General features: G+C 37.3%; 1 protein-coding gene across 3 annotated transcripts in view; it reads left to right on the forward strand.

The window, feature by feature from the left end:
* ACAD11 (acyl-CoA dehydrogenase family member 11) overlaps window positions 1-16,670 on the forward strand; it is an 89,070-nt gene that overhangs the window by 1,301 nt on the left and 71,099 nt on the right. For all 3 annotated transcript variants that reach the window (XM_089911145.1, XM_022582507.3, XM_022582508.3), the window contains exons 2-4: window positions 6,023-6,122; window positions 14,016-14,141; window positions 15,009-15,170. In XM_089911145.1, the coding sequence (XP_089767271.1) occupies window positions 6,023-6,122; window positions 14,016-14,141; window positions 15,009-15,170 (388 nt within the window). The remainder of the gene's footprint in view (window positions 1-6,022; window positions 6,123-14,015; window positions 14,142-15,008; window positions 15,171-16,670) is intronic.

Raw genomic sequence — 16,670 nt, forward strand, 5'->3', positions numbered from 1 at the left:
TGTAATAAATATGTGCCTGTTCTGCTTGATCCTGATAATTAAATGAAGTAATACAGGTGAAATGGCTTAACACTGTAACAGAACTGTATACCAGTGGCATTTATCACTGACATTTATGCCAAATTAAAAACAAAAAAATAAAAATAAAAGGCACCATGTCACAATAGATATTGTAGGATGAAGGAGAAGGTGGAATAAAATATGGCTGAGGTTTCTAGCCTAGAAGCCTTGTGTTATAAACTAACAGCTCAAAGTTCAAATTTGCTATGGGAATCTGAACAAGTTATTTAACTCTTTTGAGCATTGAATCATCCTTTGGCAAAATGGGGATAGTAATATTTCTCTCCTAGAGTTGTTGGAGAATTATCTGAGAGTTAATTCTGAATTAAGTTGAATGTTAAATAAACCAGAATTGTGCTTGATAAACGGAATTAGTTGTGGCGTAAATAGTATATATGTGTGGAACTATCTCCACAGAGAATACACATTTATTTCCAAAGCACATGAAAAAGTTTATGAAAATTGAAGACATGTTAGGCCACAAAGGAAGTTTCAGAAATTCTAAAGCGTCATTCTTAAAAAAAAAATTCAGAATATAAATGCCAAAAGTTTAGAAATCAAGAGAAGATAGCTAATAAATACATTTTAGAAACTAATTGAAATACAGATTAAAGAGCCAATAATCTACAGAAAATAATGGAGTTTATCAAAGTTCAGTATGCAAAAATCAATTGCATTTCTTGACTTTAGCAACAAAAATGTAAAATTATAATTTTCAGAAAGATAAAATTAATAAGAGAAACAGAAATATAAATTTCTCAAATATTAATCGAATAAAGTATGTGCAAGACCTTTGTAAAGGAAATTATAAAACTGTATTAGGACCTTAAAAAGAACTAAGTAAATTGAGGGATGCCATGTTCACGAATAGGAGAATTCAGAATTGTACGTTTCTCTTTTTTCCCAACTGATCTATAGATTCAGTGCAATGATGATCAAAATCTTAATTTTTTCCCTAACTTGAAAAATTACTCCTAAATTTTATGTATAAGAGCAAAGGGCTAAGAATAAGCAAAAACACTCCTGAAGAAGAACAAAGTGGGAAATTTGAATTAAGATGGCACATTATTAGCACAGAATAGACAAACAGATCAATAAAATAGAGTCCACAAAAAGACCCGCATGTTTATAGAACTTTGACATATGACAGTGCTGGCACAGAGAATCAGTGTGTGTGGGGTTGGAGGGAGAAAAGATTTTTCAGTAAATTATACAGCAGTAATTATTATCTGTATGAAAAAATTGAAAGTAGACCTGTCCCTTACTCTACCTCACACAGTTCCAGGTGGACTACAGACTGGAATGGTAAAGGCAAAACTATAAACATTTGGAAGACATACAGGAGAAGATCTTTATGACTTTGGAGTAGAGAATAAAATCTTTAAAAAGATAAAAGCACAAACCATGAAAGAAATGACTGATAAATTTTTAGTGAAAGAATCCTTAAAGTGAAAGAACAAAAGAAAATATTTTCAGTGTATATAATGGATAAAAGATTAATATCCAGAACATATAAAGAACCACAATAGCCCAACAGAAAAATGGGCAAAAGACTTGAAGATACTCAACCTCATTACACTGTAATAATTGGGGAAATGCAAATTAAAATGACAAGATACCATTTCACACCATCATATTCACTTTTTTTTTTTTAATCTGACAGTATCAAGCAGGATATGAGATAACAGGGACTCATCCACTATTGGTGAGGGTGTGAATTAGTATAACTACCTTGGAAAACAATTTGGCACAGTCTTGTAAAGATGAAGATAGGAAGACAAAGCCCCATGACAAAGCAATTCTATTCCTAGTTTTATACTCCTGAGGAATTCTTGTACCAGGGTATCAGGAAATAATCTACAAAAATGTTCATTGCACTGTTTGTAATAGCAAAACTACAGGAATAAAACACGATGTTCATCAATAGTAGAATGGATGAATAAATTGTAGTATATTCACGTGATGCAACACCATACAGCAGTGAACATGATTCAGATGCATCTATACACAACAACACAAAAACTGGACAAATAAGCAGTATATTGTTTAAAGAGATAAACTTCAAGGGAATGATATATTTAAAAATCAAGACAGTAGTTACTCTGAAGGGACAGAGAATTCCCTGGTGGTCCAGTGGTTAGGACGCAGCGCTTTCACTGCAGTGGCCAGGGTCAATCCCTGGTGGGGGAACTAAGACCCCTCAAGCAGCACGGCACAGCCAAAAAATTAAAAAATGAAGGGAGGAACACAAAGAGAGCTTCAGAGATACAGTAACTTTTTTCTTTCTTAAACTGGGTAGTGAGAACACTGGTGTTTGTTGTGTTATTCTTTATGCTTTACAAATTTTGTAAATATTTTTAATCTATGCAAAATTTATTTTTAGAGTTTGCAAAAATTAAATCATATTAGAAATAAAAATATTTAGATTTAAACAATAATGAAGACATTGTATAACTTGATAGAACAAAACTTATGATTTCCAGCTATGGGGCATAATATGTGCCTGGCACTGCTCCAACCACTGGGGATATAACAGACAAAAAAAATCTTGCCTTTTTGGAACTTCCATTCTATTTGGAGAAGAGAGATGATAAATAAAATCACTTTCTAAATATTACAGTGTAGAAAAAGGTGATGTGTATCATGGAGAGAAACAAAGGAGAATAGGAAATGTTTAGGAGGAGGGAGAAGAAAGGCCTCAGCGAGAAGGTGGCATTCAGCAAAGAGAGATGGGGATGTAAGCCATGGGGAAAGAGTATTCCAGACAGAGGGAACAGCAAGAGCAAGGGCTCTCCAGTGGGTGGAGAGACTACAGGCCAATGTGCCTGGAGTTGTGTAAGCAAGGGCAACAGGAATTCTGTTGGCTGTTATAAGGGTTTTGGCCTTTACGTTAGTCGAAATGGTGAGAGATTAGGGATTTGGGGGCAGAGGAGGGAAGTGATTTGTCTTTTTTTTTTTGCAGTACGCGGGCCTTTCACTGTTATGGCCTCTCCCGTTGCGGAGCACAGGCTCCGACGCGCAGGCTCAGCAGCCATGGCTCACGGGCCCAGCCGCTCCGTGGCATGTGGGATCTTCCCAGACAGGGGCACGAACCCGTGTCCCCTGCATCGGCAGGCGGACTCTCAACCACTGCGCCACCAGGGAAGCCCTGATTTGTGTTTTTAAACAGAATCTCTTTGCCTATTGTGTTGACTGAAGGAGGCAAATACAGGGAGACCAGTTTGGAGTGTATTGCAATGACCCAGTACAGAGCAATTAGTGGTATGGACCAGGGTAGTAGTGTAGGATAGGTGCAAAGTGCTCATATTCTGGATTTATTTTGAAGAATTTACTGACTGATCAGATGTGGGGTATGAAAGAAAAAGAAGAGGAGACAAATAGTGTTCCATTTTTGTCTTGGCAACTGGAAGGATGGAGTTATCATGAAATGAAGTAGAGATGACTGTAGACAATCAGACTGGAAGGCAAATATCAGGAACTCAGTTTTGCAATGTTAACTTTCAAGATGCCTTTTGGAGTGGATATGTATAGTAAGCAGGCAGATATATGGGTCCAGAGGTCAGGGCAGAGATCTAAACTAGAAATTTACATTTGGGAGTCATTGAGATAGAGAGGGTATTTAAAGCCATGAGATCTTACCTAGATGATGAGTCTACATGAAGATACAGAAGGTCTATGAACTTATTCCCAGGCATCCCAATATAAGAAGTTAAAGAATTAAGGCAGAACCTACAAAGGAGTCTCAGAAGGAGTGGCCAGAGAGATGGGGAGAACCATGGTCTGATACCATAGCAGTATTAGTGACCTTGAAAAAGTAATTTCAGTGGAAAGATAGGAATGAAAGCTTGATTGAAATGGGTTCAAGAGAAAATAGGAGGAGAGGAATTGGAGCAAGGAATATAAACAACTCTTGAATTTTTCTACAAAGGTGGAAATAAATGTCTTTCGTAGAGGGGGAAGTGGGGTCAAGAGAAGTCTTTAAAAAAAAAAAAAGGCAGCATGTTTATATGCTGATGGCAGTGATCCAGAACAGACAGAAAAATTTGTGTAGGAGAGAGGGCTAGAACGAAGTCCTTGAGTGGACAAGAGTAGGATGGGATCTAATTCACAAGAGAAGGGATTGTCCTTAGATAGGAATGTAGACATTCTTCTACAGACTGTAGGGAAGAAGAGTATATGGGTACAGGTGCTTCTATGCAGTAGATATGGTAGTGTAAGCTTGTGGAAGTTCTCACCTGATTGCTTCTATTTTCTCTGTGAAATAGGAAACTAGGTAATCAGCTGAGAGTGAAGATGGTGGGAAAAGTGTTGTAGGTTTGAAGAAAGAGGAGGAATTGTAAAATAGTCATCCAAGAGCATGGGAGAATGAACAGGCCAAGGAAGTATATTATGATTGCTGGCAGTGTTCACTTTGAGGTTCATAGTCATGAATTTGAAGCAAGAGTAGTTATTTTAGTAGATATTGTTGATACTTTGCCCAGATTCTCTTGGATTCCTTTTTACTGTTTCCATGCACACCCTGGTTTGGTGGCTTCTGCTTCCAGTAGCCAGCACCTGTGGCTCTTTTATAGACTGTTCTTGCTTACTGGAGCCTCTTTTGCCCTGAATGTTGTAGTGCCTAAGATGGTACTGGAATGGAGGTACTAGTGGGAATGAAAGAAAGGAAATTATGATCAGAGATAGAAATGCTTAAAAAATAGGATAATGCAGTGCTTGAGTTGTTGTTATTGGTAAGGTATAGGGTGTGTCCCATAGAATGAGTGACAGTTCTCTTGGATATATACCTAGGAGTGAAATTGCTAGATCATATGGCAGCTGTACCTTCAATAAGAAGCTTTTAGTTTTCCTTTTATATTTCACCTGGGTCATTTACCATCATAAAACGCCAGTGCTTCATATATGACTGCATTATCAAAAATGCATCCAATCAGACATTTGGCATTAAAAAATGTCTTTGTAAGGTTCATTGCAACTTGACTCTTTGGAGCATCACAAATAAATTGTCCCATGTCAAGACAGACAACACAGCTTGAAGTGGTCCCATTTCCTGACCATTGTGGCAATGATCTCCACTTCCCTATGCTAAAAGGCACCCCCCACCCAGGATTAGATGGTGCCAAGATGATTGCTGGGGAGGATGGGTCTGGCTTATCAGAGTTAGAAGTAGACAGTGGACGTACTGCTGCATTCAATCTGGACTGCTCTTGTTCTTTGCAGATGGAGGCTGGAGGCCTAGGGAGAAACTTCAGAAAAAAAAATGTTTTTAACTTTCCCCTATTACCTGTTACCTCGGATTAATTCGTCTGTTTTTTTTTAGTTTAAGGCCTCTCTTTCATGCTATTGAATTATTTAAAAGCTGTGTAGATGAAGGTATAGATTGAGTAAGTTTGGTAGCTGGAGTATATTTCCTTAGTTCACGTGAGAATTTCTGTTCACAGGGCAGAGAAAGCCAGTGCCCTGGTGTCTGAGTCACCTGGGGCACTGTTGCACTTTCTGGCCCAGATATCCACTCTAGGACCTTGCTTATCAGAATTCCCACTTTAGAGAGCTGTACTTGGAGTCCTCTCTCCAATGGCAGATGACAGAATACCAATCCAGCTGTTCCAGCATCCTTTAATTAATTTTCTGATTGATCACCTACAATCTCTTCTCCCAGCCTTTCTTTGCTTAGATCTAGACATTGTTCTAGGTGCACTTCTGATGAAACTCATAATTTGCAAGTAGGAAGTGTGGTCTTCTCTTCTACCTGTGTAGGTTGTAGATTCTCCAGCTGCCACTGTGTTACCATCTGCTGTATATCATCCAAAAGCTCATGTTCTTAGCTGCTGATAGCACCCCTCTTGGCTTTCCAGCATTGAAATGGGTTCATTTTCATTTTGTGTTTTCTTTTGAAATTTCAGCAGGATTTGGGGAAAAGGAAAAATATATCTTTGTTATTGACCTTTTCTCTACTCTTATCTAGATCAGGACAGTCCAATCCAACCTTTTATCTCCAGAAGGGCTTTCAAGCATATGTACTCAGAAAAAAACCACCTGGTTCACTTCTTCCTAAAGCACATAAGGTATGGTATACAAACGCAATGATAAATTCTTTGTTGACTAATAAATGGATTTTATACACACAAAACAATTTAAATTGCTTTTAAAAATAATCTCAATTATTAAATATAGAAAATGCATTTTATTTCTTAGATGAAAATTTCACTTGAATTGTATCCCCCCCCCTTTTAGTTTTTATTAAGGATTTGAGTTTGAAATCTGAGGCTGTGTTTAGGCTGTTAATCCTGAGCAATACCCAGTCCTCTTATGGATTTGATTCCTTCCTATACAATTAGCTAGAAATACAGTCACCCAGTAAATATTTTCACTGCTACTCATTTATAGATATTTTGTACTTTGGTTAAATTATGTTTTAAAAAGTACGGTATTATATCTTATAACAATATATACTCACTGAATACTTTAATATATTTGATATGACAATTCCCTGATCTTTTGGTGATAAAAAGAAATATTTAAATAATCATTTTTATAGTATTCTCTAAATTGACAGAATTATAAAAGATTTTTGTTGAAAACTGACTCTGTTTTCAGAAAAACAGATATTATCTATGGATTTTTAGAGACGAGAACATTAAAAGCATAATGCATATTTTGAATATTATTATAATCATGTATAACAGGTGCTTCCCAGGCCCAGCTGACTAGAGATGGGCCATTGAAGTGTGGGTTTAATATCACAGTAACGGAAAATGCAGATTCTGACCTTCTTAGTCCCGTATCATATTCCCAGAAAATGAAGTGACTTGGATGCTTAAGATAGAAAAATTTTGCTAACTTTTATTAAGCCTCAACACGGCATGGCTGAAGGAAAATCCCCACTTGTAGGGAGAGATTTATGCCCCAATAAACAACTGGGTTTGTCTCCTCTTGATAACGACCTAGATGTCTGGAAGACATCAGAACATAACATAATGCTTTCAGCCCAAGGATCTGGAGTACTTTTGTTTCAACTTCCTTCATTTTTTCCAAATCTGCATTGGAAAAAAAGCAGTGTTCCCACACTGCCATCCACTTTATGACCAGCCTCCACCACTCTACCCCACCCCCCTTTCCCAGCACCAGGTGGTTATAAACACTTCTTTCTATAGCCATTGGCACCACTGGCTGCTCTCACCTTGGTTATGGGTTTAGTCACTTCCCTGCTGCAGTTATTGCAGCAGTAGCTGCTTTATCCCTGTTGTGAAAGTGAGCTGCATGGTTTCTTCTCCTTAGAAGTGGTCAGCCACCACTGCCTGAGTCTGGGGAAGTGGACTTTGCAGGTAGATGAGTTGGCATCAGAGTTCTGCAGTAAGCTGTGTCCCTGGGTCCGGAGTGATAAGCCTGTACATCTGTCCTGGTTAAGGAAGCCCTTTTCTTCTCCTGTCTTATTTGGGCTCCTGCTTCAGTACCAGCTTGCTTCTCATTGCCTTCTTACCCAGTAGTTATCTTGAGCTCCATGGCAGCCCTGGGTACCGGGAAGGATCCCCACATCCCTGCCTTGGAAACAAGTTCCTCCATTGATCTCCCGAAGGAGTGGGTGCATTTCCTTTCTACCGGCACCCACTGGCCTTCCCCAGCATTCTGTACTTGACTGTGCCCAGAGTGTTGGAATAGAGAGCCCCCATGGGAAACTGGAGTTGCGGGGGTTGGGGGCTGGAGAGCAAAAGCAAGAGTGAGCCAGCAAGCAGGGAACTGATAAGAAAAAAAAGGGATGTTTTTATGATGATACATGCGAAATATTGTGGTCAGGAAATGTCACCTTCATATTATCAGAGTTAGGAATAAGCCCCATGCATGTACCTATCCTTTTAGCCTAATTAAATGATCAATTTTTAGTGCTGGCCTAATTTATAATTGTAATAATCACACTAAGACTACTTTATTTTTTTAAAGCAATTTTTTTTGAATTTTATTTATTTTTTTATACAGCAGGTTCTTATTAGTCATCCATTTTATACACACCAGTATATACATATCAATCCCAATCTCCCAATTCATCACACCACCACCACCACCCACTGCTGTTTTCCCCCCTTGGTGTCCATACGTTAGTTCTCTATATCTGTGTCTCTATTTCTGCCCTGCAAACTGGTTCATCTGTACCATTTTTCTAGGTTCCACGTATATGCGTTAATATACGATACTTATTTTTCTCTTTCTGACTTACTTCACTCTGTATGACAGTCTCCAGATTCATCCACATCTCTACAAATGACCCAATTTCATTCCTTTTTATGGCTGAGTAATATTCCATTGCATATATGTACCACATCTTCTTTATCCATTCGTCTGTCGATGGGCATTTAGGTTGTTTCCATTACCTGGCTATTGTAAATACCACAGCAATGAACATTAGGATGCATGTGTCTTTTTGAATTATGGTTTTCTCCAGGTATATGCCCAGGAGTGGGATTGCTGGGTCATATGGTAATTCTCTTTTTAGTTTTTTAAGGAACCTCCATACTGTTCTCCATAGTGGCTGTATCAGTTTACATTCCCACCAACAGTGCCAGAGTTTGTTGTTTGTAGATTTTCTGATGATGCCCATTCTAACTGGCGTGAGGTGATACCTCATTGTAGTTTTGATTTGCATTTCTCTAATAATTAGTGATGTTGAGCAGCTTTTCATGTGCTCTTTGGCCATCTGTATGTCCTCTTTGGAGAAATGTCTATTTAGGTCTTCTGCCCATTTTTTGATTGGGTTGTTTGTTTTTATAATATTGAGCTGCATGAGCTGTTTATATATTTTGGAGATTAATCCTTTGTCCATTGATTCATTTGCAAATATTTTCTCCCATTCTGATGTTTGTCTTTTCGTCTTGTTTGTAGTTTCCTTTGCTTTGCTAAAGTTTTTAAGTTTCATTAGGTTCCATTTGTTTATTTTTGTTTTTATTTCCATTACTCTAGGAGGTGGATCAAAAAAGATCTTGCTGTGATTTGTGTCAAAGAGTGTTCTTCCTATGTTTTCCCCTAAGAGTTTTATAGTGTCTGGTCTTACATTTAGGTCTCTAATTCATTTTGAGTTTATTTTTGTGTATGGTGTTAGGGAGTGTTCTAATTTCATTCTTTTACACGTAGCTGTCCAGTTTTCCCAGCACCGCTTATTGAAGAGATTGTCTTTTCTCCATAGTATATTCTTGCCTCCTTTGTCATAGATTAGTTGACCATAGGTGCATGGGTTTATCTCTGGGCTTTCTATCCTATTCCATTGATCTATATTTCTGTTTTTGTGCAAGTACCATATTGTGTTCATTACTGTAGCTTTGTAGTATAGTATGAAGTCAGGGAGACTGATTCCTCAAGCTCTGTTTCTTTCCCTCAAGACTGCTTTGGCTATTTGGGGTCTTTTGTGTCTCCATACAAATTTTAAGATTTTTTGTCCTAGTTCTGTAAAAAATGCCATTGGTAATTTGATAGGGATTGCACTGAATCTGTAGATTGCTTTGGGTAGTATAGTCATTTTCACAATGTTGATTCTTCCAATCCAAGAACATGGTATATCTCTCCATGGTATATCTGTTGGTATCACCTTTAATTTCTTTCACAAGTGTCTTATAGTTTTCTGCCTACAGGGCTTTTGTCTCCCTAGGTAGGTTTATTCCTAAGTATTTTATTCTTTTTGTGCCAGTGGTAAATGGGAGTGTTTCCTTAATTTCTCTTTCAGATTTTTCATCATTAGTGTATAGGAATGCAAGAGATTTCTGTGCATTAATTTTGTATCCTGCAACTTTACCAAATTCATTGATTAGCTCTAGTAGTTTTCTGGTGGTATCTTTAGAATTCGCTATGTATAGTATCATGTCATCTGCAAACAGTGACAGTTTAACTTCTTCTTTTGCAATTTGTATTTCTTTTTCTTCTCTGATTGCCATGGCTAGGACTTCCAAAACTATGTTGAATAATAGTGGTGAGAGTGGACATCCTTGTCTTGTTCCTGATCTTAGAGGAAATGCTTTCAGTTTCTCACCATTGATATTTGCTGTCAGTTTCTCATATATGGCCTTTATTATGTTGAGGTAGTTTCCCTCTATGCCCACTTTCTGAAGAGTTTTTATCATAAATGGGTGTTGAATTTTGTCAAAAGCTTTTACTGCATCTATTGAGATGATCATATGGTTTTTCTTCTTCTATTTGTTAATATGGTGTATCACATTGATTGATTTGCATATATTGATGAATCCTTGCAACCCTGGGATAAATCCCTCTTGATCATGGTGTATGTACCTTTTAATGTGTTGTTGGTTTGTTTGCTAGTATTTTGTTGAGGATTTTTGCATCTATGTTCATCAGTGATATTGGCCTGTAGTTTTCTTTCTTGGTGACATCTTTGTCTGGTTTTGGTATCAGGGTGATGGTGGCCTCGTAGAATGAGTTCCTCCCTCTGCTGTAGTTTGGAAGGGTTTGAGAAGGAAAGGTGTTAGCTCTTCTCTAAATGTTTGATAGAATTCACTGTGAAGCCATCTGGTCCTGGACTTTTGTTTGTTGGAAGATTTTTAATCACAGTTTCAATTTCATTACTTGTGATTGGTCTGTTCATATTTTCTATTTCTTCCTGGTTCAGTCTTGGAAGGTTATACCTTTCTAAGAATTTGTCCATTTCTTCCAGGTTGTCCATTTTATTGGCATAGAGTTGCTTGTAGTAGTCTCTTAGGATGTAGTAGGCTCTTAGTATTTCTGCAGTGTCTGTTGTAACTTCTCCTTTTTCATTTCTAATTTTATTGATTTGAGTCCTCGCCCTCTTTCTCTTGATGAGTCTGGCTAATGGTTTATCAATTTTGTTTATCTTCTCAAAGAACCAGCTTTTAGTTTTATTGATCTTTGCTATTGTTTTCTTTGTTTCTATTTCATTTATTTCTGCTCTGATCTTTATGATTTCTTTCTTTCAGCTAACTTTGGGTTGTTTGTTCTTCTTTCTCTAGTTCCTTTAGGTGTAAGGTTAGATTGTTTATTTGAGTTTTTTCTTGTTTCTTGAGGTAGGCTTCTATTACTATAAACTTCCCTCTTAGAACTGCTTTTGCTGCATCCCTTAGGTTTTGGATCGTCATGTTTTCATTGTCATTTGTCTCTAGGTACTTTTTGATTTCCTCTTAGATTTCCTCAGTGGTCTCCTAGTTATTTAGTAATGTATTGTTTAGCCTCCATGTGTTTGTGCTTTTTACGTTTTTCTCCCTGTAATTGATTTCTAATCTCATAGTGTTGTGGTCAGAAAAGATGCTTGATATGATTTCAATTTTCTTAAATTTACTGAGGCTTTATTTGTGACCCAAGATGTGATCTATCCTGGAGAATGTTCCGTGTGCACTTGAGAAGAAATTGTAATCTGCTTTTTTGGATGGAATGTCCTATAAATATCAATTAAATCTATCTGGACTCTTGTGTCATTTAAAGCTTGTGTTTCCTTATTAATTTTCTGTTTGGATGATCTGTCCATTGGTGTAAGTGAGGTGCTAAAGTCCCCCACTATTATTGTGTTACTGTCAATTTCCTCTTTTAGAGCTGTTTGCAGTTGCCTTATGTATTGAGGTGCATATATGTTTATAATTGTTATATCTTCTTGGACTGATCCCTTAATCATTATGTAGTGTCCCTCCTTGCCTCTTGTAACATTCTTTATTTTAAAGTCTATTTTATCTGATATGAGTATTGTTACTCCAGCTTTCTTTTGATTTCCATTTGCATGGAATATCTTTTTCCATCCCCTCACTTTCAGTCTGTATGTGTCCCTAGGTCTGAAGTGGGTCTCTTGTAGACAGCATATATATGGGTCTTGTTTTTGTATCCATTCAGCTAGCCTGTGTCTTTTGGTTGGAGCATTTAATCTATTCACGTTTAAGGAAATTATCGATATGTATGTTCGTATTACCATTTTCTTAAATTGTTTTGGGTTTGTTTTTGTAGGTCCTTTTCTTCTCTTGTGTGTCCCACTTAGAGAAGTTCCCTTAGCATTTGTTGTAGAGCTGGTTTGGTGGTGCAGAATTCTCTTAGCTTTTGCTTGTCTGTAAAGCTTTTGATTTCTCCATCGAATCTGGATGAGATCCTTGCCTGTTAGAATAATCTTGGTTGTAGGTTCTTCCCTTTCATCACTTTAAGTATATCATGCCACTCCCTTCTGGCTTGTAGTAGAGTTTCTGCTGAGAAATCAGCTGTTAACTTTATGGGAGTTCCCTTGTATGTTATTTGTCACATTTCCCTTGCTGCTTTCAGTAATTTTTCTTTGTCTTTAATTTTTGCCAATTTGATTACTATATGTCTCAGTGTGTTTCTCCTTGGGTTTATCCTGTATGGGACTCACTGCGCTTCCTGGACTTGTGTGGCTATTTCCTTTCCCATGTTAGGGAAGTTTTCGGCTATAATCTCTTCAAATATTTTCTCTGGTCTTTTCTCTCTCTCTTCTCCTTCTGGGATCCCTATAATGCGAATGTTGTTGCGTTTAATGTTGTCTCAGATGTCTCTTAGGCTGTCTTCATTTCTTTTCATCCTCTTTTCTTTATTCTGTTCCACAGCAGTGAATTCCTCCATTCTGTCTTCCAGGTCACCTATCCGTTCTTCTGTCTGAGTTATTCTGCTATTGATTCCTTCTAGTGTATTTTTCATTTCAGTTATTGTGTTGTTCATCTCTCTTTGTTTGTTCATTAATTTTTCTAGATCTTTGTTAAACATTTCTTGCAATTTCTCTATCTTTGCCTCCATTCTTTTTCCGAGGTCCTGGATCATCTTCACTATCATTATTCTGAATTCTTTTTCTGGAGGGTTTCCTATCTCCACTTCATTTAGTTGTTTTTCTGGGGTTTTATCTTGTTCCTTCATCTGTACATAGCCCTCTGCCTTTTCATCTTGTCTATCTTTCTGTGAATGTGGTTTTTGTTCTACAGGCTGCAGGATTGTAGTTCTTCTCACTTCTGCTGTCTGCCCTCTGGTGGATGAGGCTATCTAAGAGGGTTGTGCAAGTTTCCTGATTGGAGGAACTGGTGATGGGTAGAGCTGGGTGTTTCTCTGGTGGGCAGAGCTCAGTAAAACTTTAATCCAGTTGTCTGCTGATGGGTGGGACTGGGTTCCCTCCCTATTGGTTGTTTGGCCTGAGGCGACCCAACACTGGAGCCTACCCGGGCTCTTTGGTGGGGCTAATGGCAGACTCTGGGGGGGCTCACGCCAAAGAATACTTCCCAGAACTTCTGTTGCCAGTGTCCTTGTCCTCACGGTGACACTGTCCTCACGGTGACACACAGCCACCCCCCACCTCTGCAGGAGACCCTCTAGCACTATCAGGCTGGTCCAGTCTCCTATGGGGTCACAGCTCCTTCCCCTCGGTCCCAATGAGCACACTACTTTGTGTGTGCCCTTCAAGAGTGGAGTCTCTGTTTCCCCCGGTCCTGTCGAAGTCCTGCAGTCAAATCCCACTAGCCTTCAAAGTCTGATTCTCTAGGAGTTCCTCCTCCCGTTGCCAGACCCCCAGATTGGGAAGCCTGACGTGGGGCTTAGAACCTTCACTCCAATGGGTGGACTTCTGTGGCATAAGTGTTCTCCAGTTTGTGAGTCACCCACCCCACAGTTATGGGATTTGATTTTATCATGATTGCGCCCCTCCTACCATCCCATTGTGCCTTCTCCTTTGTCTTTGGACATGGGGTATCTTTTTTGGTGAGTTCCAGTGTCTTCCTGTCAATGATTGTTCAGCAGTTAGTTGTGATTCTGGTGTTCTTGTAAGAGGGAGTGATAGCACGTCCTTCTACTCTGCCATCTTGAACCAATCTCTCACACTAAGACTACTTTTAAGGAAAATACTAAGGAAATTATTATCCTCTGGGTTATTTGTTGATACTGTTTTAAAATTAATTTCTAACCTTAATGTTAGTTCACAAGTAATTATTAAATTTCTGTATTTCTGATTTTTAATTATCTATCGTCCTATTTAGATTGATAGAGAATTTAAAGTCCAGAAAACTTTGTTTTCAATTGGATTCCCCGTTCCCAAACCTTTATTGTACTGCAGTGATGCTTGTGTCATTGGAACAGAATTTTATGTGATGGAACATGTACAGGTAAATTAACACTTAATTGTACTTTTTGTTGCTTTTATTTTTAATTGCGAAATTAGATGTTAATAAGTGATAGTATATTAGTCTACATTGTAGGTAATTAGTTTGCTTTGCAAGGGCTTAAACTTTTTTCTTTTTCTTAAAACAACAGAAATTTATTCTCTCAGTTCTGGAGGCTAGAAGTTTGAAATCAAGGTGTCAGCAAGATTGGTTCTCTATGGAAGTTTTGTTTTGTTTTTGTTTTTTAAATTTTTTTATTGAGATATAGTTGAGGCACAATATTATATAAGTTACAGGTGTATTACATAGTGATTCACAATTTTTAAAGGTTATACTCCACTTACAGTTATTATAAAATACTGGCTCTATTCCCTGTGTTGTATTAAACTTTCGTTTTATTTTGAGCACACACAGTTTGAGCAGGTTGAAGTAAACTAGGAACAAATTTAGTAATTAGGGCGTATTGGCTTAGTCTTCCTCTAGGTGTCAGTAAAGAGCTATATGTAATGGCAATAACTAAACCGTCCAAATAGTAGGGGAAAAAACTACTCCAAATAGGACATCAATCCATTAAAAATAAATCCAAATTGTTTTAAGGGTTTTTTTTCGGTAAGATGTTACTTGATATTAGTTTTTGTCCTTTAAGTTCATCTTGGTGTATCCTTGTATTTTTCCTTTGGCATGTACACTCTTATGTTAAACATGTTTCACAAATGACAGTTTTTCTAGCGCATTCTGCAAAGAATTGGTTTTGGTTGTAAGACTGTATCCTGATCTTTTTTGTAGGCAACAGGGGATGATGACACAGCAAATAATTGGTATGAAAAGATTTATTTTGTTTTATATTATCTGTTGTAATTGCTTCCATAGGGCCGAATCTTTCATGATTTCACAATTCCTGAAGTTAGCCCAGCAGAACGCTCAGCCATATATGTGGCCATGATAGAAACCTTGGCTCAGTTACATTCCTTGAATATACAGTCACTGCAGCTGGAAGAATATGGTAGAGGTGCTGGGTACTGCAAAAGACAGGTAACGCATCCACACAAAGTGCTCCTTTTCTCAAGTTGTTGGAAATAATATTAGTTAAAATAAAAACCTATTATTTTATACTTTTCTGAAACTTGGCTATAACTTTTAATATCAGCCGTCAGATTGACTTGTTTTAAACATAAAACAATTTTGTATTTTTAGATCAGATTTTGTTCAGCAAAAGCTTCTGTAACAGCATGTACATAAATGCAGATTTAAAGCTGTTTCTATCTCTTCACTTAATTTACCAATATATTTTCTATACAATTTTCCCTTTTTAAATTAGTTTAACAGATATTTATTAAGCATGAATGTATGTTTAATATGTGCTGAATACTGTGTTAAGTATCAGGAAAATAGAAATAAGTTCTTCCCCTAAAGGAACTTATTGTCATTTTTGAGACATCTATACCTGAATCTCATTTACATGAGACGTGAAAATGGTATAAAAGAGTATGTAATCTGGTAGTAAATTGTTTGGTACTCATCATGAAAACTGTTCCATTCAGAGGATAGATATCAGTATGCCCTTGTTTAGGTTGGGGAAAGCTTCCCGGGAAAGATATGTCTTGTACTGTGTATTTAAGGAAGGATAAAATCTAGAGCAATAGGGAAGAGATGGTGAGCATTTCAAATCAAAGAAACAGCAAGACCAGATATGTATGGGGCTGTTTCCCTTTGTATGTCTTTTTGAGGGGGCAGAAGGGAGAGAAACGGGAACTAAGTTTTAGGGAATACTCATTACGTGCCAGCTCCCATGCTAGGTGAGTTGTTAGACCTAGTGTTTTTTAATCTTTGTAACAACCCTAATACATAGGTATTACTACCCCCATTTTGCAGATGAGGAAACTGAGGCTTGCAGGTATTAAGTAATATACAAATAAGTGGCTTAGACATAATTTCAACCCAACTCTCTGAGATTCCAAAGACGAAGATCTTTACTGTACTAAATTGAACAGAGATACCTTAGAAAGTGGGGAGAGAGATATAAGTAGATAAATAATATTATTTCAGTTGATGGAGGACTTTGACAATAGGTTGTCTTATTTGCATTCAATTCTAAGAACAATTTAAAAAATCTTTTCATTTTTCATATCTGTAATATATTTTTGAAGATTCTTTAGAAAATTCTATGGGTAATAAGAAAGGGGATTAAAATGAAAAATAAAGATCTTCTTCTAGTCCTTATATTACATTTTTCAGGGATTACTTGTTTCTTGTGACCCTTCCAGAAATTTTCTTTGTCTATTTTTTGGTATGTACGTATGTGTGTTTGTGTGTGTTCTTTTTTTTTTCTCCTGCCACAAAATATTTGCTGAATAAAGACTAGAACCCACGTCTCTTGATTCCTAGGCCAGTATTTTTTTTCCTGATAAAAGTCTAGGTAAGTAAAATGAAAATAGATGGAAGAGAAACTTAAATGTTGAAGTTTTCAGGCTGATATGAGTTTTTTAGGCTAATATGAGTATCACGGCATTTGTCCTGAGCATTTAACACTAA

Source organism: Delphinapterus leucas, chromosome 4 (assembly GCF_059928025.1).
Source record: "Delphinapterus leucas isolate spDelLeu-1000000601 "Yukka" chromosome 4, BTC_Dleu_Yukka2, whole genome shotgun sequence".
NCBI lineage: Eukaryota > Metazoa > Chordata > Mammalia > Artiodactyla > Monodontidae > Delphinapterus > Delphinapterus leucas.